Source organism: Lonchura striata, chromosome 4 (assembly GCF_046129695.1).
Source record: "Lonchura striata isolate bLonStr1 chromosome 4, bLonStr1.mat, whole genome shotgun sequence".
Taxonomy (NCBI): domain Eukaryota; kingdom Metazoa; phylum Chordata; class Aves; order Passeriformes; family Estrildidae; genus Lonchura; species Lonchura striata.
The window spans coordinates 6,000,732-6,027,100 of record NC_134606.1 but is presented as its reverse complement, the minus strand read 5'-3'; the positions used below and the strand labels follow the sequence as shown (position 1 = coordinate 6,027,100).

General features: G+C 43.8%; 1 protein-coding gene across 2 annotated transcripts in view; it reads right to left on the bottom strand.

Moving 5' to 3' along the window:
* Positions 1-25,541, bottom strand: part of REEP1 (receptor accessory protein 1) — a 65,255-nt gene extending 39,714 nt beyond the window's left edge. For both annotated transcript variants that reach the window (XM_021535723.2, XM_021535725.2), the window contains exon 1: positions 25,368-25,541. In XM_021535723.2, the coding sequence (XP_021391398.1) occupies positions 25,368-25,399 (32 nt within the window). In that variant the 5' untranslated portion in view covers positions 25,400-25,541. The remainder of the gene's footprint in view (positions 1-25,367) is intronic.
* Positions 25,542-26,369: the final 828 nt, after the last annotated feature.

Here is a 26,369-nt window from a genome sequence, read left to right as displayed (position 1 = left end):
TATTTATGAAAGAATGGGGTGAGCCAGCACACATCTTGATTTCCAAAGAAATGACCAAAGGCAATTTGCCTGCTATTCATCATGCTCACTGTAGCATGGCTTAGCAGAACCTGAAACACAATGCAGACTTCAGAAAAGCAGCTACTGAGTGAGGAGATTCAACATTTTACAGAGGCTTCACACTGGTTTCAGAAATATTTGCTGGAAGCAGTCAGCTCCAAACCTATTTCACTCAGAGGGGCTTGTGCTATCTGCAAGGATCAGATATAAACACTCAGAAAAAATCTGGGAAACCAAAAGCTTTTTTGTCCCTTGCAGTATCCCACCAAACAGCAACATGGGTTAAGGCAAGGATGAACACACACACAGTGGCTCAATCCTGTTCTCACTGAGCCTAATAACAAATATTCCAAGTTCAGTGGTTGCAGGACCTAATCCAAAGTAGCTAGAGTTCACAAAAGGAAGAAAGCTACAATATTCAGAAAATAACAGCTGAGCACATGAAAAATATTTTTGGCTCTCCTTATAAAAAGCACTGCAATGCTGTTCTTCCTTCTTGGCCTAGGCTGGCTGCTATCTCACACTTTTATTTCCTGCAAGTAATCACTGAATGATTGATATTCATTTCCTCAGTTTGTGCTGGCAATAGAAAGTCACTGGATCCTGAAAGAAGCAAATGGTTTATAGGAATACCAGAAAATAATTATTTGCAGACAATAAATACTTGGAAAAGAAAATCTTGTGAGGGAAGCAAATTGCAATAATTTTGCATGTGCAGAGCAAGGAACAGTTAATAAGATTATGTGATCTCCCTAAACTAGAGATTGAGAGTTTCACTGATTTGCCTTGCAGTGCATTGTGTGCATATATGGACATTTATTTCTGCTGTGGTTTACCAGACTGAAAATTATTTTAAGGAATGTTGGAAGCCAGTCACTGCTGTGGCTTACTGAGTGGCTCGGGGTCACAATCTCTGGGTACACTCTACAATGGAAGACAAAATATGTTTGGGCATTTCTGTAAAGCTTATTTGGGGTTTTTAAGACAAATATTTGAGTAAAGGGATATTCTCTTGAAGTCACTTGGCTTTGGATCAGGGTTGAGTACAATTGATTTAATTCAAACACACACATCAATCCTCCATCTCTTCCCTCAGTTCCTCTACCCTGCTGAAGACAATCATTCTCACTTCCCCCTCATCCAAGCTTCCTGCATAATTAAATTTATTGTTGATTCCTGCCTTCCTTCATCTCTGTGCTCAGAATGCTGCCAAAGCACTCCTTCTGCACGCTATAAACAAACCTAAGGCTGACCCTTTGTCCCTCCTTTGTCCCCTAAAAGCCATAAAGTCTTTCTTTTTCAAAGTCTCTTTTCCACCTCTTTAGTGTGGTTTCTACCCCACCTGGATGCACCCATGTTTAAACCTCTCTCCCCTATCCCTGTCACCCCCATTCCCAGCCTAACAAGCTGAAGTAACTTATCTTTGCTTGCCATGCCTGAAAAACCTTGTTCCTAACCGCTGTTGGTTTGCTCTTTTATCACATCCTACTTGGTCCCTTCTCTCTGTTATGGACTCAGTACCAACACCCTCTTCCTCTGCTGTTCTCTGCTTGTTTCTCCCACGCCCTGGAGCTCCTGTGCTCCTTGCTCCCCCACTGCACATCAGTCCATTGCCTCCAAAACAAGCTGCTCCCTGGCAGTCATCCTGACACCCCCAATCTGAGAGACAGCAGCCCAAGCCACACCAATTCCAACCACATAATTCCCCAGTCCTCCTCATCTCTATATTCTTCTTCTGCCATGCTTCTGATGTTCTCTGAACCAGATCACAGGACCTTCAGCTTTCTTCCCACATCCCCAAAATCACAAGACTGCCCCTCAGTTCCCTCCCACAGCTGCCAGCTGAGCTGGGACTCAGACATGCTGTGACTCTCTGTGTTACAGGCACTCTCTGTAAGCCAAATTAATGACCTACCTATGGAGTCAGCACTGCAGCTTTTACCTCCTGGCAGACAGTGCTATGAAACAGTCTTCTATCCAGCACTAATTCTTAGGAATAATGTAGGAAACTTATATTTGAGACCTCTCTGACCCGTCTATTTTGGCCACAACCACTTTGCAGATCCAAAAGTTTTGCAGCAGCGGAAAAAAAGACAACTTAAGTCTCATTTCCTTAGGAAACCAGTGTCAACCCACTCCCCTCACATTTCCATCTTTCAAAGCTTATTTGAATGGGTTGTGTACCCAAGAAAGCCTTGGCCCTTTTACCTTCTGTGCAGAAGCAGATATCCTGATCATCAAACCTCCCAGAGCTTGACGTGGAATAGCTACTACATTTAAAGCTACAGAAATGTTCTGCAGTCTGGGCTAAAGCAAGCACACACCCTCAGGGCATAGAGAGAGGCAAGGAAGTGGTGACATCCATCAGTGAGTTAGGAAAAGCTCACTTGCAGCACTAAATAAACAACCACAACAGCCTGACAGTTCCTACACTGCTCCGTGCTGGAGGTCTACACCCCTTACAATCACCTTGAAAAAGGACACAACAGCAGCTGTAAAGAAATCACCCAAGAGTCGAATAATTGTGCAACAGGAGGCAAAAATCTAAGTAAAAGGTTAGTCTGCCTAAAGAATAGGATAAGGATTAATGCTGAAAATCCTATAATCCTATTAGGCACCTCAGCAGCAGCAATCCCCAGTCTGGATCATTACATGTGCTTCTGGTCATTCTTTGTCAAAAGGGAGACACGAAGGCAGGAGGGGAAAGAGAAAGACAGAGAAAGTGGAAGTGCACTGGGGAGGATCCATAAGAGGGACTGTAAAGGTTGCAAATGTTTCTTTTGTAACAAAGACAGATAACTGAGGTTATTTACTCCTCATGACGCAGTGTAAGGGGATGATCAACTCAATAAAGAGAACAAAGGCAAAAGGAGGGGAGAAACCCCCTGTATAACCAGGAGATATTATGTGGGATGGATGAACTGCATTTATTAATATAATTACATTATGTAGGATTTGGGGGTTGGGTTTCATTATTCAAGTTTACCATTAAATGACACAAGAAAGGATGAAGCTTCCCATATTGTGGTGTTTCCTGATTGTCAGGGGAATACTAAAGCAATTGAACTGTTGGCTCCTCTTTAACAAACCCTGTCATATTCCAGGGGAGCAGATGCATCATCACCAAAGCTCCTTCTGTCTCCACTTACCAGGACAGCCACAGTCAGAACTGTCTGTTATATCCTTGTGTTCCTTCTCTGGTTTGCTGGAGCACTGGTCTGACCATCACAGAGCACAGGCTATCCTAGATGTGACAGCATTCCTGTTAGAATCTAGACTACAGTCTGGGGAACAGCCTCAGAGCTGCTACCATGACCTGGGATGGTCCCACAGGAGATCTTGGGTTCTGATTTGGCGATACTGTTTTCCTCATGGAAAAGTCATTTACCCACAAAATTAACTCTCATGCTCCATAAAGTAGCCACTGAAATAAATGGAAATGCTCTTAGTGATTCTCAGGAGTTCTTGCCAGGACTCAGGTTACCTCCAGAAATGCCTGCACATCCACTCCCTTGAGCACTTTTAACCACAGGGGTATTTTCTGGGTAGCAACCCACTGTTACAAATATACCAGCATGGGCTGTCTACATCCCAAGCCATCCAAGTTTTGCTCCTCTAGTTACCATGCCACCAGCAGTGTTTGGGGCTGCCCAAACACTTAGAACATTGTACTATCACAACACAAATAGAACAGCCCTTCTTTTGCCCATAAATAACAAATGTTCCCATTTCATCGGCACACGGCAGCCAAGACAGCAACTTCTGTGCACAGGGTTGGACACATTTAGGAATCATTGAGATATTTCCTATTTTCTCAACATGTTCACTGGCTAGTGTGTGCTTCTTACACAGAGAGCAAAAGCTGAGCTGTCACCATGCCAGCATTCCTCAGTGATACCACTAAGAAGGGTGCCAGTAGGTTTGTGTTCCTTATTATCAGTCCTAATTAATGTTCACACAGTGCCACAGATTAAAAATAAACAGCACTGCTTTTGCACTGAAGGTTCCTGGTTGAAATCCAGCCATCAGGGACATGAAAATAAGCGTGCACAAGGTCAGGGAAAGGGTTAATTTGAGTCCCTGTACAGGCCAAATGCCTGATATTCAGGAAGGGGATGGGGTGGAGGAAGCACCAGCTGCAGAGGAGGTTCTGGGCCATATTCCCTAAGAGGTGGTTCCTGCAAATTCTTTGCAGTTACTGTGCAACAGAATGTTGGCTCCAGGGAAGTCGGGAACTTGCCTGCTCACCCTCAGGGTGACAGCTGATACCATCCCCACCTTGGGCCCCAAGAGATGTGGATACCTGACCATGCCAGACTGACATACTGATACACTCTGAGAATACTCTTGACAAAAATATCTCTCAAAGAAAGCACTGGGTCCTGATACCTCTGAGACAGATTGGGCTCACTTCAAACTCCACTTGCCACTTCCATCAAACATCCTTATGGGGATGGTTCAGTGCCCAAGGGCAAATGTGCAGGTGTGCCCATGTCACTCAGCCAGTCATGCAGGCAAAGCTCCACTTGCACAGCCAGCCAGCACATCCCTCTGCTTTGGGAAACATCCTCTGCACCTCTTTGGTGACCTGCTTAGCTCTTGTGACCTGCTAGGACCATGTCCTCACTTCCAGGCTTCCAAAGAACATACACACCCACACCAAGGAAGGAGAAGGCCCATCCAGGAGAGCTCTGTGTCTAACACAAAGATGTTCTACTTTCCATCCAGATCCACCTCTGACTTCTCAGCCAGGTTACTACAGAAGCAAAACTTCATCTTGTTAATGTAACCTAATGGTTGCTGAAACTCAGTCGCTCCTCCTGGCGTAACTGCAGGGCACAGGGATGCCTGAGCTGTGCTGTTTCTGGCCTTCCTGCAGGAACAACAAGCCAGGGACTGTCCTTGATGCTTCTGATTTAAGCAGTTTTCATCTTCCCAAAGCAGAACATATTCCTCTCCAGTTGTCATGACCCTTTTTTGTTTTCTTCAGCCAGTGTACTCCTCACGCAGGAGCTGGCAGATGGCCAGGCACAAACAGGCGAAGAAACACAGCAGCAGGGATGGGTGGGGAAAATGGCCTTGGCCAGCCTGGAGCTGTCAGGCAACTACACTTGGATCACAATAACCCCATGCATTAGGGGCAGGGTGGTTTGAGAGGCTGCTCAGCAGAAGGAGACCTGGGGGTGCTGGTTGACAACCAGCTGGGGAATGAGCCAGCAGCGTGCTCAGATGGCCAAGAAGGCAAATGGAATTCTGGCCTATATCAGCAATAGTGTGGCCAGCAATTCCAGGGAAGTGATTGTCCCCCTGTGCTGGGCATTGGTGAGGACACAGCTCAAGTGCTGTGCTCAGTTTTGAGCCCATCACTTATAAAAGGACGTTCAGGTTCGGGAGCATGTCCAGAGAAGTGCAACAAAGCTGGTGAAGGGCTTAGAAGACATGTCCTGTGAGGAGCAGCTCGGGGAACTCAGGTTGTATAGTGTGGAGAAAGAGGAGGCTTAAAGAGACCACACTGCTCTTTAGAACTGATAGGAGGTTGTAGTGAGGTGGGGTTGGTCTCCTCTGCTGTGTCTGTAGTGAAAGGCTCAGAGAAAATGGCCTTATGTGGCACCAGCCGAGGTTCAGATTAGATATTAGAAGAAACATTCACTTGAAGAGTGGTTAGGCATTGGAATAAATTGCCTAAGGAGGTGTTGAGTCACCATCTCTGGAAGTATTCAAGAGGTGTCTGGATGTGGCACCTGGGGAGATGTTTTAGGGGTGATTGTGATTGTGTGGGCTTGGCAGCTGGACTGGATGATCTTGAAGGTCTCTTTCAACCTCAATGATTCTTTGAACTATTAGATTTGTTCACACTGAAATCCTATGTTCAGACTGGTCTAAACATGACCAGTCCCCACTGTTCCCTTTTCCACACTTCCTGTAGCAAGAAGATAGAAATGCTAAAATAACTCTATTATTGATGGAGAGACCTTGTTAAATATTGGGATTATTATGATAATGCACATGATGCCTACTAAAGCCTGACATTCCTAGAAAAACTACCAGCAGTGAAAGGTCTTCACAGGGTTATGTTTACATGGGTACCTTTGAGTATCATATTTTAAGTCCATTCAAGATTAGGCAGGCACTTAACCCTTCCCAGGGTTACTGATCCAGACTCTCTTCAAACTCAGGCAGAATTCTGTCAATTTACACTCAAGCCAACACTTGAAAATTCTCCTTCCAGTCCTTCAGAACAGAGAATTCCTGTGTAGCTGGTATAAAAATACCCCACAGCTCTGCAGCTATTTTAGGAAGCAAATTCCTTGCAGGTGGAGGTTTACTAAGCTGGTCTGTTCTACTTCACGCTGCCATCAGCAGAGCTGCCAGGCCGGAGCGCTGAGGAGAGAGAGGAATTTGTTGTCACCCAGAAAATGTGCGAGAAGGGCTCTGTGTGGAGAGCGTGTGAAGCTGGTTTGGGGCTGTGAGAAGTAAACAAGAACACTGTGGCTGGCACACCCCAAAGGCTCTGAGCAGCTGCCTGTGAGAGATAGCATTTCGTGGGCCTCGCCAGCGGCATTTGCGCTGCTGCTGCTCCTCCCTCTCTGCTCCAGCACCGCAGGAGAAAACAGCCCACGGCCCCCAGCGCTGGCACAGCCCACGGCTCCATCACTCTTCTGGGGAAGAAGAGGCAATCAATCAAAGTGTGATACTAAGGGCAATAAAATCCGTGCCTTTTAGAAAAGAAAACATTCCTGTTCTGTGACCAGGTCAGATCTTCACTGCTTCGCTGTTCCAAAAAGGCAGGGCTCAGGGTCTGTGTGCCCTGATGTTCTCCCTATCCGGTACTGACAGTATGGTTCCGGCTTTGGGAGCTTTGTTTTTTTCCAAGCCAAATAAACGGCAATTCAAAAACTAAATGGTATGTTTTAGATGGGAAGGGCTGCTTTTCCTGACTCTGGAGAGGGGGATGTTTATGTGGGAAAAGGCTTCTTTAGAAGCACTGATATTATATTCCAGAGATGACAGATGGTCCAAAATCTGCATTGTGAATTTAGCCTACAGATTTTCATATCTCATGATATGAAAAGGAACAGAAGAACTTATAACCTAACCAAACTAATTTCTAGGCTAAAAAAAGGTACAAACTATGGATTGCTTATCAACAGAGAAGCCCCACATTATTTTCATAGAAAACCACATCATGGTGCAAGTATAATTTTGGAATTATCTTGACTGCTACTATGTGAATCACCTTTTAGGAAGAGTAACCACATACAGAAATCCTAATTGAGAGCATAATCCTACTACATTCTCTGTATCTGAAACCTCAGTTCAGGTTATGGAAAACTTCCACCATCAAACCATAAGTGTCTACCACTGTCTGAGGAAGCGGTGAGAAACACAAAAGTTCCTGTTCATCTACCCCTCACTGAAAGACAGCTTTAGACTTCTTGAGGTGTACTCATGGGACAGAAAAGAGGAATAAATAATTAAATGAAACTACAACACATCCAAATCAATTGCAACATAACCTCCTTAGAGTATTGTTACTTCAGCTTCCCAGGGACAGAACATTACTAGACGTGCTTAACTAAATGCAAGGAATATTTCAGCTCAATGTAATTTCAAAATTAAACCAGAAGATCTCTTTGGCCCAAATACTCAGCTAAAGCAATGAAAAATATTGACTTTCCATGGAAATCAAGCAGTACCAAGGTTGCTGCGAGTATCTCTGGGTCTTGGAGCTCTCCAGAAGCTCTTGGAGGAGGACAGAAACTCAGGGTAGATCTCTCCACTAGCCAAGGAGAGCAGCTGGTCCAGAAACAAGTGTCAGGCATAGTCATGGCCAGCTGGGTGCCAAACAGCCTGAGGTGAAATCTCACTACTGTTCCAACCCCCCTGCTATGGGCAGGGCCACCTTCCACCAGTATGGTGGATATGGTGGATGCTGGTAAATTAACAGTGAACAGCATAACTCCTTCCATCAGGAACTGACTTTCTTACCTCTCTGAGGACTCCAGAACATTAACCAGAAAACCCAGAAGACCAAACATTTTGAAGGACTAGACTTATGAAAACAAGTGGGACCCAATTCAGTTGTAACCTCCAGGTTCCAGAGCCAATATCTACCTCTTAGTTAAGAAAACAAACAAACAAATAACCCACATACATCTCTAAAACATTTTTTCTCATTTAGATAACACATTTCAAAGTGCAGTGCAAATATTATTAATGTAAATATCAAAGCTGGTGGCATTACTACCGATTTCTGATTATTTCTATTTCATTAGTGTTTTATGTCTATTTTAAATTATAAGAAAGATAGACATTAAAAACATACAGGAAGAATCATATCAGGACATGAACAATGCTCAGTTTTCAACTCCAGTTTTAAGGCAGTAGTGTAAGAAAGCTAAGGCAAGATGTTTCTACAAGTTGTTTCAGAATATTCAGCCCAGCTCCATGCTTTGGTTAGCACGGCTATCAGAATGCCACATGCTAAATATAACAGCTGCAAAATTGCCAGGAGTTCACAGGCCATGCAGACCAAGTTTCTCTTTCTGGCCCACATACACAGATTGGTATTTCTTCTGGGTACTATAAACATTTTAGGGAGTGGCTGGGCACCTGCTTTCTTACTAGGACCTGCATAATTTTTATTTTAAAACAAAGGAAAACAAGAAACTGTCATGCAGCTTGAAAAAGAAAGGTTTCTAGTCTTTTTTCACAGGTATTTGACTAGGGTTTCTGGTGTGAATTTAATAGAGTTCTTTCCTCCAAGGTCTTTTCTAATTTCATTTATCCTTTTTAATCCCTCAATTTTATACAGCTAATAGTAGCATTGTAATGAAATGCATGGTGCAGCTGAGATAAACATGAAGGCAGAGATCTCCAGCTGGAGCTGAACTGATACAGAGCAGTCTCCAGTCTAACCCAGACATAAGGGAGAGGAAAGCAGAAGGAAACACGCCTCTGTTCTGAAGCCATGGACTACTAATGAATAATCAATCAGATCTGCTGGCTACACCTCTGAATTCAGCTTCAACTACCAGGACAACTCTTTGCCTCTAATTAAAATAATTTAGAAGAAAAATGGCCATTTAGTCGCTAATCCTAAATCATGGTATTAGGATAAGTGGTACAAAACAGCAGCTGGGAGAGCCTAAATAATACCCTGACCCAACACCTCCCAGGGCTGTCCCAGGGCAGCATCAGCCCCACGGGGGTGACACCCATGGTGACACGTTAATGGAAGAGGCTCCCCAGAACACTTCACAGACCTAACCACAGGGGTATGAGACTCATTATGGGATGCATGGGCAGACAGAATGAAAAGCACACCAAAATCACAGCCCAGTGGCGCCTCTTGTTTCACATCTTCTCCTTCACATACTCATCCACAATGGTCATGAGGTACCTACTGAACCTTTGGAGTTTTCCTGGAGAACATTTGGGACAGCCAGCACCCACCACTTTGGCTTCTGAGCTTCCATCAATAATGCTCACTGCAGACAGGAGCATTTCCTCCAGGGTTGAATCTGGAGGAACCAGATTCACCCAGGAACAAAGGAGCAGCACCAATCCCCTTCCAGAGATAAATCATGAGCTCCAGGCCCCATCCAGTCAAATTTTCAGTATCTTTATCTCTGGACTCCTGCTTGCTTACCCTTGCTTTGAATTATTCCTTTTTTTATATATAAGGAGAGTTTCCTCTGCTGCAACTTGTTTCCATTGCCTCTCCCCCTTTTGCTGTGCCTTCACAAAAAGGCTTCTCTGTAACAATCCTCCTCATTTTTGAAGACAGCAATGACATCACCCCTTCACCATTTCTTATTAAGGCTGAACAAGCATCTCACTCATCTCTCCTGGTGCACCATGCACTCCAACCCTCTTCCACTGGACTCATTGCTTCCAGGCTCTCCTTCTACCAGGGAAACTCAAATGGGATACTCTACTCCAACCAGCAACAGTGGCATTCCCCCACAGTTGTGAAACAGAGAGGAACAATCACTTTCTTCAACCTGCTGCATAATCCTCTTACTAACCCAGCCCTGTGTCTGGAAGAGAACAGCACTACATCATTCCTATGATCAGAGGTGCAGCAGTGCCAGGGATCCATTCCCTGAATGATGAGATTCTTCCCTGCTGCTTGGAGAACCTTCTTCAGCCCCACCACACCCTTTCCTTTGCAATTAGTGCTGTCCCCGAGGAGCTGAGCTGGGGAATATCTACCTGATTGCCAAGGGAAGCATCTAAAGAATAGCACCAGACTATTTTAACTCTGGGACTTCACACAGAATGGGTGCTGTTAGCAGAGCTTCAAAAAGAGGGGTAGGGAGATGAAATGAATATTTACAAACAGTGCTCTAATTCTTTTGCTTAGCCATTTTTCGGTGAGCTAGAGGAACAGCCAGATTTCCCTTATCTCTACAGCCACGTACTCACAGACAAGGCTTTGTGTCATTAACTGTGCAGTTCACTGTAATGGTTTTATGGTAATGTTGTTGCATGATCTATTCTTACACAAAGCCATGAGTAGAGAGGTCATTAGCAGCTTATTTACCCCTATGCCAGACACTATGGCCCACAGTACATATCCGGAGATAAAATGACACAACCTTTCTGCTGGAGCTGGGAACCTCACAGGGAAAGTGAATTACCCATACATGGCTAATACTCATGCTATGATAATTTTTTAAATGATCAACGGCTGCAAAGCCTTGATCAAGCTAAAATTAATTTAAAGGGCTTTCTTAAATGACAATCTCCTTCAGAGCCCCTGAATTCATCCTTTAGAAGTTGGAGAACTGTGTTTTCAGGTCTAATGAAGAAAGATTAAATGAAACTACTCCTAAGAAAAGTAATATTCAGCACAGTTGAAGGGTTAGTTGACCTATGTTAGTATCAGGACAAATACACACTCCAGGGTCCAGGAATCTTTAATTTTACTAATAATTCTAAAAGGCTTTTCAGGGCTCTAGTTGAGGACACAACAGTATCCTAAGCACAGAAATGCCAGCACTTCTGCAAGCCTTCACCTTCTTCAATTAGTTCTCTCCAAGTCTTTGGGAAATAGCTGAGTTCTCAGATCCCCTTTGTACATTTTGTACTTTGTACATCAGCCCAGCTGAGCATTCCCCTGGCTGGACATCCATCATGCAGTGCTGACACACAAAAGCTGCATCTGTAGTGCCTTTAACTTTCTTGGGTTGGGCATGATATTGTCACTGTTTCTGCTCAGAGCATACCAGCACATGGTGTGGGTGGGCTAAGATACCCCAGGTGGAGATTCAGTTGCCCAGCCTCCAAAATTCATGCCCATCCTCTCAGTAACTCTTGCATATTGCCCAGAACTGCAGCTGAAGGTAAATACTTCTGACTTGCAATTTACTTGGCTGGTGCATGGGACAGATACAACTCACACAATTTGTACAGAGCATTCTAAAATATCTTTTGTTTTGGTCAACAAAGAGTAAATATGCACAAGTGTAATACTGGAACTTAGACACATTTCCTTAGCCACTCTGAGATGTTTCTTAAAATGCAAGGCTTCTCTTCTTAACTTTGAAATCTCTCTACATCCATTTAACTTTCCTACAACATGATTCACCTCACAAGTAAATATCCTTCTGCTAAAAAAAGACAATTCCTTCCCTACTCCTCCCAAATAATTTTATCTTTTTAAGTACCTCCAGGTTTTGTATTCCTTGATCAATATTTGATTTATTTTTCGTTTTCTGATATTTTCCAATTTTACCATAGCTTCTCCCTGAAGCTTAACAGGTTAAACACTTTCCTGTTACATCAAAGACTAGATTTCAATCCCTGTAATATTCTAGTAAGTTAAATCTTTGGGTCTTTAAAGGTAAGAGAGAGAAAGGAATTTGTTTTTACAGCATAGCTACTATTCACCCACATTACATTTTTTTAACAACCACCTAAAGTGGAGGCAAGACTCACTAGCAAGGACAGGTATCTACTGAAGCATTTCCTGGCACAGAAGCTCATATTGAGTGCTTTACAATGAAAATCTGACAATTTGAGATTTTGAACAAATAGATACCTAGGGTAAAAACTTTCAGAGAAGGCTGAGATGACAGGTATCTCTGTTCCATTAACCATGCTGGAAAATAAATGGTTTTCACCACTGGAAATCAGCAGCTTGGTCACAGCCCAGCCAGTGTGAGATCTAGAAGGAGAAGTTGCATTTTCCAGGCACTGCTTCTGTGCCACCCCCATCATTACACAGTGAGACAATCTCACTGTGAGCACATCTTAGCAATTCCCACATTTGCTCATTTCTTCTCGTCAGGTGACTTCTTGGAAGCAATTACAGAAACATTTCCATTCAAAATAAAGTATCAGGCAATAGTTTCTCAGAAAAGATCATGAACACAGCCTTGCAGCTTCAGAGTACAAATCAAAATATCTGATGCCCATAGATATATGCAATATATGCACATATTCTAGAAGGTGGGATTTAAAATCCAGTTTCACAATTTGATGAAGACATCAGATTTCTTTAATGCCTCAATACATCAGTATTGCTATCCAGATACTCAATCCTCCTTCTGACAGAAGATGTTATGTTCCCATTTGCATTCAATTTTGATCTCTCCCAGACTTCTCATATGTCTCTGAATTTCAGGCTTTAGCTGAGAGCCTTAGAGAATAAAAGGGATAAGCCATGCTGCTCTCTTCTATTCTGCATCTCCCCGAACTCAAATGTGTTCAGATCAAAGCCTGTGACACAGGCACAGCTCCATTCCTACACCATGAGGAATTCCACTTTGTCTCAGGCTTGGGTAAAGAGCCAGTACATGGCACAGTTCTGAACAGAAGGGGCTTTGCCTCTCTTCTTTCTTTTGGCTTAGAGACTTGACCTCTTTCCATTCTCACCTTCCCTCTCACACATTTACCTTTCAGCTGGCAGCTGCTCAAAATATAAAATAAAATATAAACTGAGCCTTAGGAGCCAGATGGAGACTTCACAGAAATAACCTGAGAGGGAAGCAAAGGGGAAGACAGCCAAATATTCAAGGACCATTTCAGAGTTTTCTAAATAAGCAGCTGCTTGAGAAGGCAGCTTGTACTTTTTGTGGGAACACCCACACTGCATGCTATCTTATGTATGCTCTCCTATAATTTCTTATCATTAATGCTGCTGGGTTAAATGCCACAGTCCAGTGTTTGTCCTCTCTCTCAGGCAAGGGGATTCACACAGGAGGATGACAATGTTGCAAGTGCCAGTCTAAATAAAGCACTACTATTTTGAAATTAAATAGTTAAACTGTTTCAAACACATGTGGCTGTATAAAATGTGTCTGGAGAATTGAATTTACACAGACTTCAGCCATTTATGGCCTGGCTGCTCAGAGTGAGGTTTCTTGGTTTCAAGAATATACATAAATTATAATAGTGTTTGAATAGGAGCCTGATTTGTTACAGCCAAGTATCTGCAAACCTCAGCAGAATAATAATTGAAAAGAATGCTGAGCTATTCCAGTATAGCTGTATAGCACATCTGAGTGCAAAAATCTCAGGACACACTATATGAAAAAAGATGAAAAATATAAGTAAATCCTTGGGGGTGAGGGTATGATTTTACAGGATGGGTTTACACAAGATTAAATATGAATTACCACAAACTACATGGAAAGCAGACTAGTTACTTTTAAAGTACCATGCAAAATCAGGCATTTTATTTACAAACTTAAAATGCATGTCCTGCTTCACGGACAGCAGGCAAGAATCTTTCAGTGTCTGCAGTCTCTCAAGCAGCTCTGCTGATTTTGCAATGATCTAGGAACAATATGTAGAAACAGGCAGGGGGTGTGCATCATCAATCACGTATGTCACATCCCCTCAGGCCCTGGAAATGGCTGTCAGTGAGCTGCTGGCATGTCCAGCTCTGAAAAGTCTGCAAAGGAGCACTGGTTTAAGGTAGGCAGGATCAGGGATGAGCTCAGAGCCAACGGCAGCAGCCATGGTTAGCCAGCACCCCCTGCAACAGAGCTTCACACAAGGGTACAGGCATGAAGCATGAGAGATTACAGAGCTTCCCTGACATGATTAAAGTACTATTAAAAATATGCATGCCAGGGTGCAATAAAGCATTTGGATTCTTTAGATTGGATCTAAAGAGAAGATGGTCATGATCTTCATCCTCAGCTTTCAGTGGGTATTACCACTTCACTTGATAGTGAAGCTCATCAGAGCTCCAGAGGTGAGGTCAGAGGTGTCTCAATTCCAGGCTTTGGGATGGCCCATTTGATTGGCTTGGGTTGCTGAAGTGCAGGTAAATCCATATTCCTATTTAGTGATGAAATTCCCAATACTAAAATAAAAGGATCATGACAGAATCCTGCTTTTAGGAGCCCTCTATCCTTGCCCTATCACCACTCAGTTTAACTCAAAGCTCATAAAGAACACAAGTCCTCCATTGAACTGGCCAACTTCTGTCCCATAATATTCCATTTTCTAGGATGCAGCTGGCACCCTCTACAAGGCCCTCGCCATTCTGAACTACAAACATAACCTTAGGTTTCCCAGCTGGGGAGATGTACACCACCCACTGACCTCAGCAAAGTAGCACTAGCTGACAAAACTTGAAGCTCTGGTATTGCCCTAGGGATGAGAAAATCATTGAGGTTTGCATTGAAACAGCATTTTCCAGCTATTTATTTAGTTTGTCTGTAGAAAATCCAGCCTTGATTCTTCAAGTTTACCACAAGCCAGGACCAGGATTCTTTTGTGGCAGTTCTTGCTAAAATTTGGCAATGCATCCCTTAGTCTGCTTATAAGGGCAAAACAGAGAAGCTGCAATTATTCCAGATATGAACACTTTTCCCCCCCACTTATGTACTTTGACTTCTTTCTTAGAAAGTTACACTCAGAAGCTTTCTATTGCATTAAATCTTTCTTGTTTGGAGGATCACAATGCTTTTCACACAGATTTTGTAACTCATCACTTGGTCATAAGGCTTTTCTAAGCACATACAATTATACATTTTATTGATTACTAGATTAGAGGAAAAGAGCTTGTGCAATTCCTGATAGATTGAAGAATCTCCAAATCTTCTAAGGTGTGGAATCTGTGGTTCCTCAATTATCTCTAAGTGTTCACCATTAATTCCCATCTTAGAGTCAGCTGCAATCAGCTGTAACACACCAAACACAAGGATCTCACAATGCTGTCCAAATACTGATGAATACTCAGCTTTACTGAGCACAGTGAGATGGGAAATCACTAGCAGACACCAGGATAGGCAGTAGAACACAAGGATTTTTGCAGACCTGTTCAAAAGGACCACAGAAGTCTCCATTGCAGGCTTATGACAGTTACAGCTTTATAAATATCCAGATATGGATGTATCTGCAAGGTAGATTATACCCTGAGAAAACATCATTAGACCTCAGGTTCTCCATAAATCATTAGAGTCAGCAGGGGGTTGGTTTGACTGATTGCACTCTGACAGTTCTGAAAAGAGGTGAGTGCAGTATAACAAGCATGAGGAAATTCCTACAACATTTACGGAGGAAACAATTTGCTCTTAGTTCAGTGTTTGTGCTTTTAAGGTATATTTTAAAATAGCAGCTTCCTCTCTGCATTTGATCCTATGAGACAGACCCTTTCTGTATATAGGACAGTAGAATGTGTTGCCATGGAAACTATTATGATCTACTTAAATTCAACAAATCCAGCCTTATGGGGTAAATTCCCCAGAGTATCTCAATTTAATTATTAATGTTCTTTCTAAACAGTAACATCTTTCTGTTTTGACCAAAATCCTTATAAGCAGAATGGAAACAATAAACCTGGAAAGCAGAGTCCTTTGTTCAGCTACAAAACAGGTACAAATAAGCCAGGGAAAATGCAAACAGCCTCCAGGGTGCCCTGACAATGTGCTTTAAATCAGACCTAGATGAATTGTTTGGAAGGGGGCAAGTCTCATTCAGTGCTTGTGTCCATCATGCCCCTGGACTCTCTGCTGTGATTTCCAGCAAAAAATAGTAGTTAGGATAGTGGGCTTTTTTGCAGAGGGACACTGACCATCAATTCATTTTCATATAACCACCTGTCTTGCAGTCATTCTCAAGTCAAACCACTCAATCTTTCTCCATAAAATATGTGACTAAACTCAAAGCCTTTTAGCCTTAGGGCAGCTCCAGCATCCACCTCTCTCTTTCACACGTCATCATGAATTCTGCAGGTAGATTTAGGAGCCAGATGGTGTTATTGAACCTGATCTAACACCAGGGATAGTTTCTTGTGGGCCATATAATCTGAGTGGCTCGTAGGTCTAAGCTTAGATATGCACAGACCATGTCCTCCCAAGTCCACAGCAGAAGAAGCAGCAGGACAAGCAGAACCCTTCCATGAGCAGAATGAGGCTCAAGAGCTTCAAACTGCTCATCCACAAAAGGGCCTAAGGAAGAGCAGTCCTGTGGGAACTGCCCAAGCTAGAACAACAACCTCATCACAAAGGCTTATTTGGTGGGACCTATAGCTGGAGAGAGCAGCCTTCCTCACCTGCTCACAGCAAGTGTGAGAGCATTTGTGATGAGGACATCAAGACAAAGGTGACCATGAAATATTGTGAAGAATGGAGAAGGTCATCTTCCTGTGATTGCTCTGCTCTTTATCATCACCAAACGTTTCCCGTCTGTCGTCCCTGCAAGGATGTTCTTCCTGAAATGCCATACAAGATTTCTGGTTTCACTTCTCCATGAGTGCTCCTCAGGGACTGACAGCCAGGAGAGCTCTGCCACAGAAGAGTCTTGTCTATGTAAAACATCCTAGAGCACCCTGTGTCTTCTGACCATTGGCTTGGAAACTCCAGCTCAGAATTCACATTTACCTCACCCCTCCAATTCTCCTCCACTGGGGGTATCTCATGCCCACATCAGGCTCTGCCGTGTGTAAAATAGAACTGAAGTTTTCATGGGCAGAGATTATCACTAAGATTATTTTACAGTTACCAAATCAGGAAAGAATAAATAATTTGCCCTCTCCCCACAGGGAATTTACAGCACTGCACTGAATCTAGGTTCTTGGTATTCTCATATAAAATCTGCAGCACAAGACCTTTCCTTGTGTGAAGCTGGTTATTGGTTCTAAGCCTCTCTCAAAATATGAGGCAAGAAATGTCTGGCAGTTTTTGTCTTTCCGGTGCAAACATTTATTTATAGGCTGGAAACAAGAAATAGAATAAATGAGCTGAATGAAAGGAAGCAGCAGCATGAACTCAACAGAATAGAAGTGTTTCTCCTGCAGGAGCTGCAATTACACATTAATGCTGATAGCATTGGACTGCCTGGTAAATTCACAGGCAGGTACACACATGGTCCTGGCATCCCTGGGATCCATCCCAAAAAGAACAACATTTCAGACATGAGGGACATCCTTTGTAGCTCCTCACAAATAGGTTCTTTAATGTTGGTTTTGGTCTCCTGTAAAATTTTCCATTTTTGGAAAGCAAAATATTACTATTGGCTCCATGAGACAGAAAGGGAGAAGAAAGATTGCAACTTTACTGACCAGTTGATGGATTCCTTCTTTGAAACTGGATGTTTATTTGTTAGCAATTAGTGCATGAGCAGTAAGGGATGCAGCAAGCAGCATCTGAAGAAACAAGCCTTTCCTAAGCATGACACCAGTTGGCCCCTGTCACTGCCAAGAGTAAATCTCCAACTTGACACCCAATCCTCTGCCTCCATATAAATTCCTGTTCCTTCTGAAACATAATCCTTGCTCTTCATTTCTACTTACTGTACAACTGGCTTCTCTCCTTTGATGCCATCCCTGCCCTGCTTCTGGCTCTGTGATTACTTTTACCAGCCTGCAGTTCACTGCTCTACCACCCACAGCAAGTTATAATCCCTTGCCCTCACCCTCTCTTGCAAAACGTGCCTGCAAGAAACAAACAGCAGGGTACTCTGCTAAGGAGTTATGCCTGTTCTGAGGCTCACAGCAAATGATGGAGTGGTTCTGTGTACAAATTTTGGGAATGTACCACCCATGTTTCCAGCTCTGGCATGGTGCTCCAGGTCTAGAGTGCCTTCCCGAGTCCTACCTCTGGAATGAGCAGGTGTGTCCTGTTACCTCAGTCACACTCTTCAAAACCACACAAGTCATGGTAAGATAAAACATAGTATTCATTTTGTCACTTATTCTAGCTCTTTCTCACCACTCTGCTCACCATCTGTTTTGCCTGTATTTTACCAGTTTAAATTCTGTCTTAATACATGCATGTGAAATGCCAAATCAGAGCATGAACACCTTACCAGCAAGAATTTCACAGAGAAATTACTGAGGATCACAGGATCAGTCTCAAGAAAGATTCACCTACAATGCAGAATTGCATGTGTTCATACCTTATTTATTTTTCTGTTACTACAGAGCTTAGAAGAACCAGCTAGAGACTAACCCCCACTGTCTAGGTGTTGTAAGATAAAAAATACTAAATGACCTTGCTGATTAAAAAATAACAAATGAACTTGCTGCCCAAAAGAGTTTGCAATCTAAGTAGCATACCAGTGATAACAAAAGTATGTAAGACCTGCCTTGCAAAAAGCAGCATGTGATTGACTTCAACCATAGGGGTGACCTAAGGGAGATTTTGCCATATGAGCCTGCTTACATGGATGCATCCCTTCATTAGGCCATTTCACCTCACAAGAACTACCTGAAATCTGAGTGGCCCCAATCCAGCCAGGTGGACAAGCCAACAAAAGGAAATCTAGACTCAGATCCTTGCTGCCTAATGAAGACATAGAAGAAATTTTGTCATACAAAGATTCTGCAGCAATCCAAACTGGTTAATACTTCTGCAGCCCTCAGGTCTTCATCCACCTTTAAGCCAGATTAGCCTGAAAGTTCCCAAGGTATCAGCTCTGCCTGCTGAGACATGGAAGCAGAAGGAAAAAGGCAGTACTCAGCATTCAGAAGCAACTACTCAGGAAGTAGGAGGTGTGATTGTATGTTGCCTTTCTTCATCCAATTTGTACCAAGCATTTCCCCTTGACTCAACAGCTCTCCATGCAACACACAACCCCTGATGGAAGCTCCAGTCTCACTCTGTTAACTGCAGTAAGAGCACATGAAAGTGTTTCTCAACCTTTCCTAATCACTGGACCATCCAAACCTTTGAAAGAAACACACAACTTATTTTATATCCCACTGTTCCTTAAGTACAGATGATAAATAATAAGTCACATGGAATTGGCAAAATGTTGAAATGTTAATATTTTACAAAACTGTAATTCAATAAATATAATTAAAAAACTTGTAACTAAAAAAAGAGTTAAAAGTGGCATCTTCTACCTAAATCAGTCAGTATATAACTGCCTGTATGAGGGTTTCTGTTTTAGAGCTGAAACATGGACTGACTGATGTTTTGTGGACTGCCAGCCATCTGTGGACTACAGCTCAAGTACCTTGGATCTAAATCTCCCTCCTGCGATTAGAAAACCAATTTTAGGCAGTGTAATGCCTGACTTAGTAGCCTGTATTAAGCAGTCTGGCTCTTGCTTTCTGCTGACTGCTACCCTAAGGACAGCACTGAGGATCTGAGAGGGAATAGGTCATGATTCAAAATATTTTGGCCTTTGGTTGTTTGACTGTCTCAATAGCATCTATTTAAGTCTGTAGTTTTGCTCTATCCCTCTCACACCACCAAAAATCCATACAAATGCCACACACCCATTTCTTAATTCCCTTTATCAGGTTCCCTTTTATTAATTTATTGAGCAAGGAGTCTGGAGGAAATATGTTACCTGTTACCCTGTGGAATACTGCACACATCACTGGATCTCCATTTGTCTTGGTGCCTTTACCCATACAATGGCAGTAAAAATCCCTCTGACAACACAACACCAAATTAATGCTTCAACACTAAATTAGTGCTTCAAAGTGCCTTAATATAGTGAAAGGAAAGGGTCACACAAAGGCAAAATACTGTACAAAAACAGCTGCAAAGTCCAAGCCCCTTGGCTATATTCCATAGGTGCCAGGCTGGTAAAACACCCTTCCTTACCACACTAGAACCAGTAAGATCTGTGATGTGCAGAGCAGAAAACCTTCCCCGTTGGGGCCAGGAGCTTTCCCAGCACATCTGTGCTTGGGCAGGAGAATCTGGGTCACGGCTGCCAGAGCAGCAGGCAGTGCTGTCCCCTGCAGCGTGATCCCACAGTCACATTTCACACCAAGGGCATGGCAAATGTCACACCTGTGCTGGGTGCTCCTCTGTCATTTACTGGCACCAACAAGTTCTGCCCCCGGAGCAGAGCCAAAGGCTGCAGCAGGGATGCCCAAGAACTGAGCTGGCAGCCACAGAGACCACGAGCTCTTCACACAAAGGACAGCAGCAGTGCAAGCCTGCAGCCTCTGTTTTGGAGGGATTACACCACTTTTATATAGGTAAAGTTTATCACTAAACTCTCTAAGTACAGCAGGGTGCCTGGCCTTCCCACTTCCCAGCTCCAGAGCACAGAAGAGTCAAATGCAAACTCATCCCACAGCCTTGGCTGGGAGCTCAAGCTGCACTTTGGGTCCTCTGCTGTATTTTCAGATATTTTACACTGCTGGTGTGAGGCCTGTAAAGAGCAACCTGAATCTCTCATGTCATCTGCCAGCACACCAAGTAAACAAAGCAGGCTGTGAAGGACCTTCACACACATGATGTATGTCAACTAAAATGCAAATGCAGATGTATCAATAACCAACACATTATATATATCAAGTGGTAGCATCATCTGAAGTGCTAATACTGATGTATCAATAACCAATAGCTTGAATCTGTGCTTTGCTTTTATGAGAGCAGTCCCTGCCTGCTTGAGTGGATCCTGTCTCTGCCTCTCATAAAGAAGACACAAGCTATCATTTTCTACCTTCAGATAGTATCCATGATATGACTTTTCATGTTTTGTTTCATTCATAAATTTCTTCAGGCTTCCCATACACATGAAAAGTGGGAGGAGGAAGGATCTTCTAAGTTTCTTTAAAATGAAAATTCTTTACAGATACAAAGATGAAATCTATATCTGACTCAGTAGCACTATGACTTGACACCAGATGAGGATGGGGTGGCCAATCTCACAGCCTTGCTAAAACAGCATCACAATAACCAAGAGCTAGAAAGCAAACAAACTGTGATAGGGAAGGAAATCTTACACATCAGGTTAAAGAATTCTTTGGTTCCCCTTTGATTTTGTTCAGAATCCAACCACTTCCAGGAACAGTTGGCATACAGGGATGGGAATTCCCAACGTGATCTAAGGCTGCCATTCTCTTTCACATCAAAACATAGATCAGAGAGGCCAGTAATGATATTTTGATTTAAAAGAAAATAAATGCAGGCAAAAAAAGCATAATTAAGGCTGTGGACTTTTACCATGAAGAACATATTTAATCATTTTATATTAATTTGCAATGCACTTCTAAGCTTCTCACAGGAGGAATTCAAATGCCTAAATCATCACACAGCATGATATTATCTACTGATAACCTGTCTAACCCAACCTCATTTTTACTGACATTTCCTTCCTCTTCCACGTGTTCCAGATTGAAATTCTTTCAACAGGCATTGTGATGTTTCTAACTTTCAGAATGGGAGTGAAAACCTTTTATGTCTGTTCTGTGTGATCCCAAGCACATAAACCAAGTTTCATGTTTCTGAGAAAGGACAGTATTCCCATGCCAACACAATAGGCTGTATTTATATACACCACTTTTAACTTCAATGGGCCTATAGACAACAGCCAAAAGCAGCTATCCAGGATTGCCAGAACTGTGCACTGTAGCTGAACTGGTCTGCAATAACAAAGAGAGATCACAAGTCCTTCTCCTAGAGAGGCCTCTACCTTTGGAGGTAAATTGAATCTCCTTTGAAATGAATAGCAATAGCCTGTAGGTGGTAAAACAGACCAATGGTCCCTTCTGGTCTGCCTCAGGGAAGATAAATTCACAACAGTTCATTACACTTCACAGAAGAGGAAACTGAGATACAGGTGCTCCAGGATGTCCTTTGAGATGTACTCAGAGGTGAAGAATAAAAAAACCTGTAATTAACCCAGAAATAATGATGTTATCCCACTCCAGTTATTGTGAGAGACATAGGAACAAGTCACACCAAGATGCAACAATTACAATTCCAATGATCACAGGCATCCCTTGGTGGAAAAGTAATCTGTAATCCACCGTCATGAGAAAAGAAATATCCCAATTTTGTTCTCACTGAGATGAGTGAAAAAGCTACCTGGGAATAGTACCACAGGAGAATGAGAATTGAGCTCTTAGAGGAAAAAGACATCCAGGGACACGATTGTCTTTTTGTTTCACATTTTTACAGTACCTAGGGCAGATCCTGAACATAATATCCTTGACTTCAACACACAGCTATGGCAGAGATGCTGCTCTGAATGCATCATTTCTCTTCTGAGGGTTCCCAGCACACAACTCTGCAGGCAGACAGAACCAGCCAGCACTCTGGACACAAAGCCCAAACACTAAAGGTGAAATGAGGTAAGAGAAGGTTTGCAGTGAGTTGTCTGACTTCTGGCTGAAAAAAATGAGAAGTGCTCATATATTCTTCTCCTTCAATGTTTTAGAAATAGAAAATGCCAGGACAGAACCAGTAACAACCAAATCAGAGACAGTGGAAGCAGCAAAGCACCAAAGAGACAAAGCAAAGGCTTACTTTTTATTTAAAGCCCTTTCTGTTAGCTGAGTCATATCAGACATAGCCCCTGTGGAGGTCAGCAGAAGTCATAAGAGCACAAATCAACATTCACAATGTGATTAAACCACACCACACCACTTTATTCATAATCCTTACCAGTTAATAAGATTTAATGAAAAAACAACTACATAGGCACAAGCAGAGGGGAAAAAAGCCCAACCAGGTGGCCATTCTACTTAACCACAGCTATCCCTACTGATGAATCAACTAGTGATTCATAATGAGATGGGGAAACTGGATTAGATAGATTAAATCTTTGCCGTGATCCTAATTTGAAGACCACTGTACACCAAGGAGTCAGGAATCCAGCTCCCAGTTACTGTGAATGGGTGCAGGTCTGTGCTGTGCTGCAGGGGTGTGATGGCTGTCTGCCTGTGGTGGGATGCACAAACCTCTCGGATGCAGGAGCAACTTGCTCATCACCTGACACTGAACCACCTGCCCATCTTTGTCTTCATCCAAGTGTAGCAACAAGCCCTCTTGTGAACATCCTTTTCATCTGGCAATAGGAGTGATGAATGGAAATATCTTTAGAAATAAAAAGAAAATGCTCTGAGAGTTGGAAAGATAAATGTGTAAGGGAACCTTTCCACAGGCAGATCTGCATGGTGTGCTGCAGCAAACTGGAGGGCTCCTCCATGTCAGACACCTTGGGCTTTCTGGGATCTGATGGAATGTAAGATTATTTATACCCTCCTCTTTTTTTAATGCAATGCTACCTCTAGCAAATGGTGTTTTAAGAAATACTCTAAAGAGCCCAAGTTTATTACTGGGATCATAACAAACCAGCACTTCCTGGTGCAAAATATTCTTAAAGGATGGATGTACACTAAGTAATGGAAAGACAGTGGTGACGAAGCATGGCTTGCCCTAGGTTTCCTTGCAAAATTCTTACTTATTATGACTACTAAATATTTACACTGCATATTCATTATTTGCTACTGAAAATGCAGCATAACAAATAACTGGTACTGCCCTCTGCACAACTGACTCCATGCTGTGACATGTTATTCAGATAACACTGAAGAGAACAGGAAGGTCTGTGTGCTCAGCTAATTACCTGACTGGTCAACTGCTCAGGTCCTGCCCCTATCAGATTTTTACCCAGTCCATGTGTCTTAGATGAAATCATCTGTGTAGATGTGCATGTGCTGAGACAAGTAAGTTAAACTACCAATGTCTCCGTAGACATTCTTTGTTCTTTAGGATTAGCTGGGTTACATGGTAATGTGGGTTTTTTCAAAGTGGAAATTAGTCTAGTAGAGAAGAAAGAAAAGCTGCCTTAGACAATGCATGCTATGTCTCACATTGCTGGCAGAGATATCTGCACGGTTATACTATTAAAATTAAAACTTTTAAATATTTAACACTCTTTCCCAGAATGAAGTGCAAGCCAAATAATGGCTAGCTACAGCTGAATCCAGATGACAGACCTGCAGGGACTAAATTCAACTCTAGAGCCCCCTAAAATCTTCATATCTGACACTTAATGTCTTACTGATACAGTAACATAACTAAGCTGAAGGTGAGTTTTCCTTTTGATATTTCATCTTATATGGCAAAAGAGTCCTTGCAAATGCTTTTCTGGAAACATGCTGATAGTGCAACATCATGGCACGTTTCTTTCAGACAAAGAAAGTGACAGGCCCTCGCAGACGCTCTAAAATAACTTAAGAGCACAACAGATGCCCTCCTGAATCTGCAGGAGATGCATCTGTATGCATATGATGAAGAAAACTGGCAAATTATTTATCTGATGCCATATATTAGCCTTCCCCAGACACATTTCCAGAAGGGAGATCAGCCATCCTGCTGCCCCACCTTAAGACTGTAATCTCCCTCCTCCAGGAATTTCCCAAATGGCATCAAAAATGCCTTTTTCTCCCTAATACTCTTCCCAGATGGGGCAGATAAACATATACCTTGAGCTTGCTCCGTTTTCCCCTGTTGCCTGTGAAAAATTTGCAGGGAATTTTTACATGTATTCCCACCTAGAGCAGTTTCAGCCATGGAAAAGCTGTAGGACAAGTGCAAAGAGCCACACGCTTCTTCCTCCAGGCTGACAGGTTAAAGGGAGAGCGAGATCGTCTTTCGAGAGGATGAGCGGCAAGTCGCAGAGAGGAAGGGAATATTTGGTATTTCTTTCGCAAAACAGACAGAAGAAAGCGGCGGCGGCGGCTGGGAGACCCCGCGGCCGCCTCTCCCACGCCCCCTCGCGAGCCCCCAGCCTCGCCGAGCCCGGTAACAAAGCGCCGCTGCCCAAATCCATTTTCCCACCCGTGGATGCTCCATCTCCCCTCCGGACCCCGAGCCCGTCCATCGCCGAGCGCCGGGCGATGTCACTCGCTGTTTCTCCCCTGTCACCTTGCGCTGTACGGCGCGGCAGCGCTTTCCCCTTCACCACCCCGGTGATTTTCTCATGCTGTAAAATCCCATCTGACCCACCTACCTCCTGCCAAACCCCCCGACAACAACCCGCTAAATTTAGCCCGGTATCCACAGCAGGGGCGAGGCAGCGCGGACGCCGCGCACACGCACAACACGCGGACGCGCTGCAGGTGCCGGGCGGCAGCTACTCACACCACTAGCCTGGAGATGATCCATGAGACCATGGCGCTGCCGTGCGCAGGGCTGGCTCTCCCGGCAGGGAGGGCTCGCCCGGTGTCCTCGCCCGCTGCCGGCCGCCGCCCGAGTGCGCGGGGCGGGCGGCTCGGCCATCCGGCCCCGCAGCCTCAGCGCAGCCTCACTGGCGGCGCCGCCCGCAGCCGCGCAGCCGGGCCCGGCCGCCCACGCTGGGCAGGGCCCGCAGCCGCCCCCCGCGGCAGGAGGAGGAGCCCCCCGCGCCCGCCGGGCTCCCCAGCCCGACAGCCCGCGGTGTGCGCGGAGATCTGGCGTGCGGAACGGGTCCCTGCCCCAGCCGCGGCACCGCGCAGGTATGAGGGCGCTTCTGGAGCGCGAAGGAAACCCTACGGACTGTTCACATCAAAGGAAAGGCAAAGCTAAGGCTCGGGGTCGAGGGGTGTCTTTGAGTAATAGAAAGAGAAGGATTTCCCCGTTTTTCCACACCCCCCTAAGTGTCCAGCCACAACGGACAAAGGTATTGGCCACGGGATCCAGGTAAATTCCCATCATCATCAGTGATGACAAGCAGGAATCTCTCCTCGACATCACTTTTCATTAGCAAGTCTCACGGCTGTCAAGTCCAATTTCCATGAGGAACAGCTGCCCACACACAAAACAACATATGTTGCCTTGACCTCCAGGTTGTTCTCTTTAAGTTTCCTTTGAATTCTTTTCCTTTCTTTCACTGACGCGTGCCAAATTTGGTTAGATTGCCTGAAATTATCCCCCCTGCTTTGGTTTTCCCCTTCTACTGGAAGCACTCATGCCCATGGCAATACATGATGAGGTTTTTTGTCTTTTAGTAATCTAGAGTTTGCCACCAGAACAGCCCCAAGTTTTACTTGGAGGTTGGTCTGTGGAGCAGTTGGCCTGTTTCTGGCATTAGGTCCAGAGCTCCAGCCACCCCTGTCCCTGGCAGGATCTTCACGTCCATGCCACATTGTTCTTTCTGAAGACTGG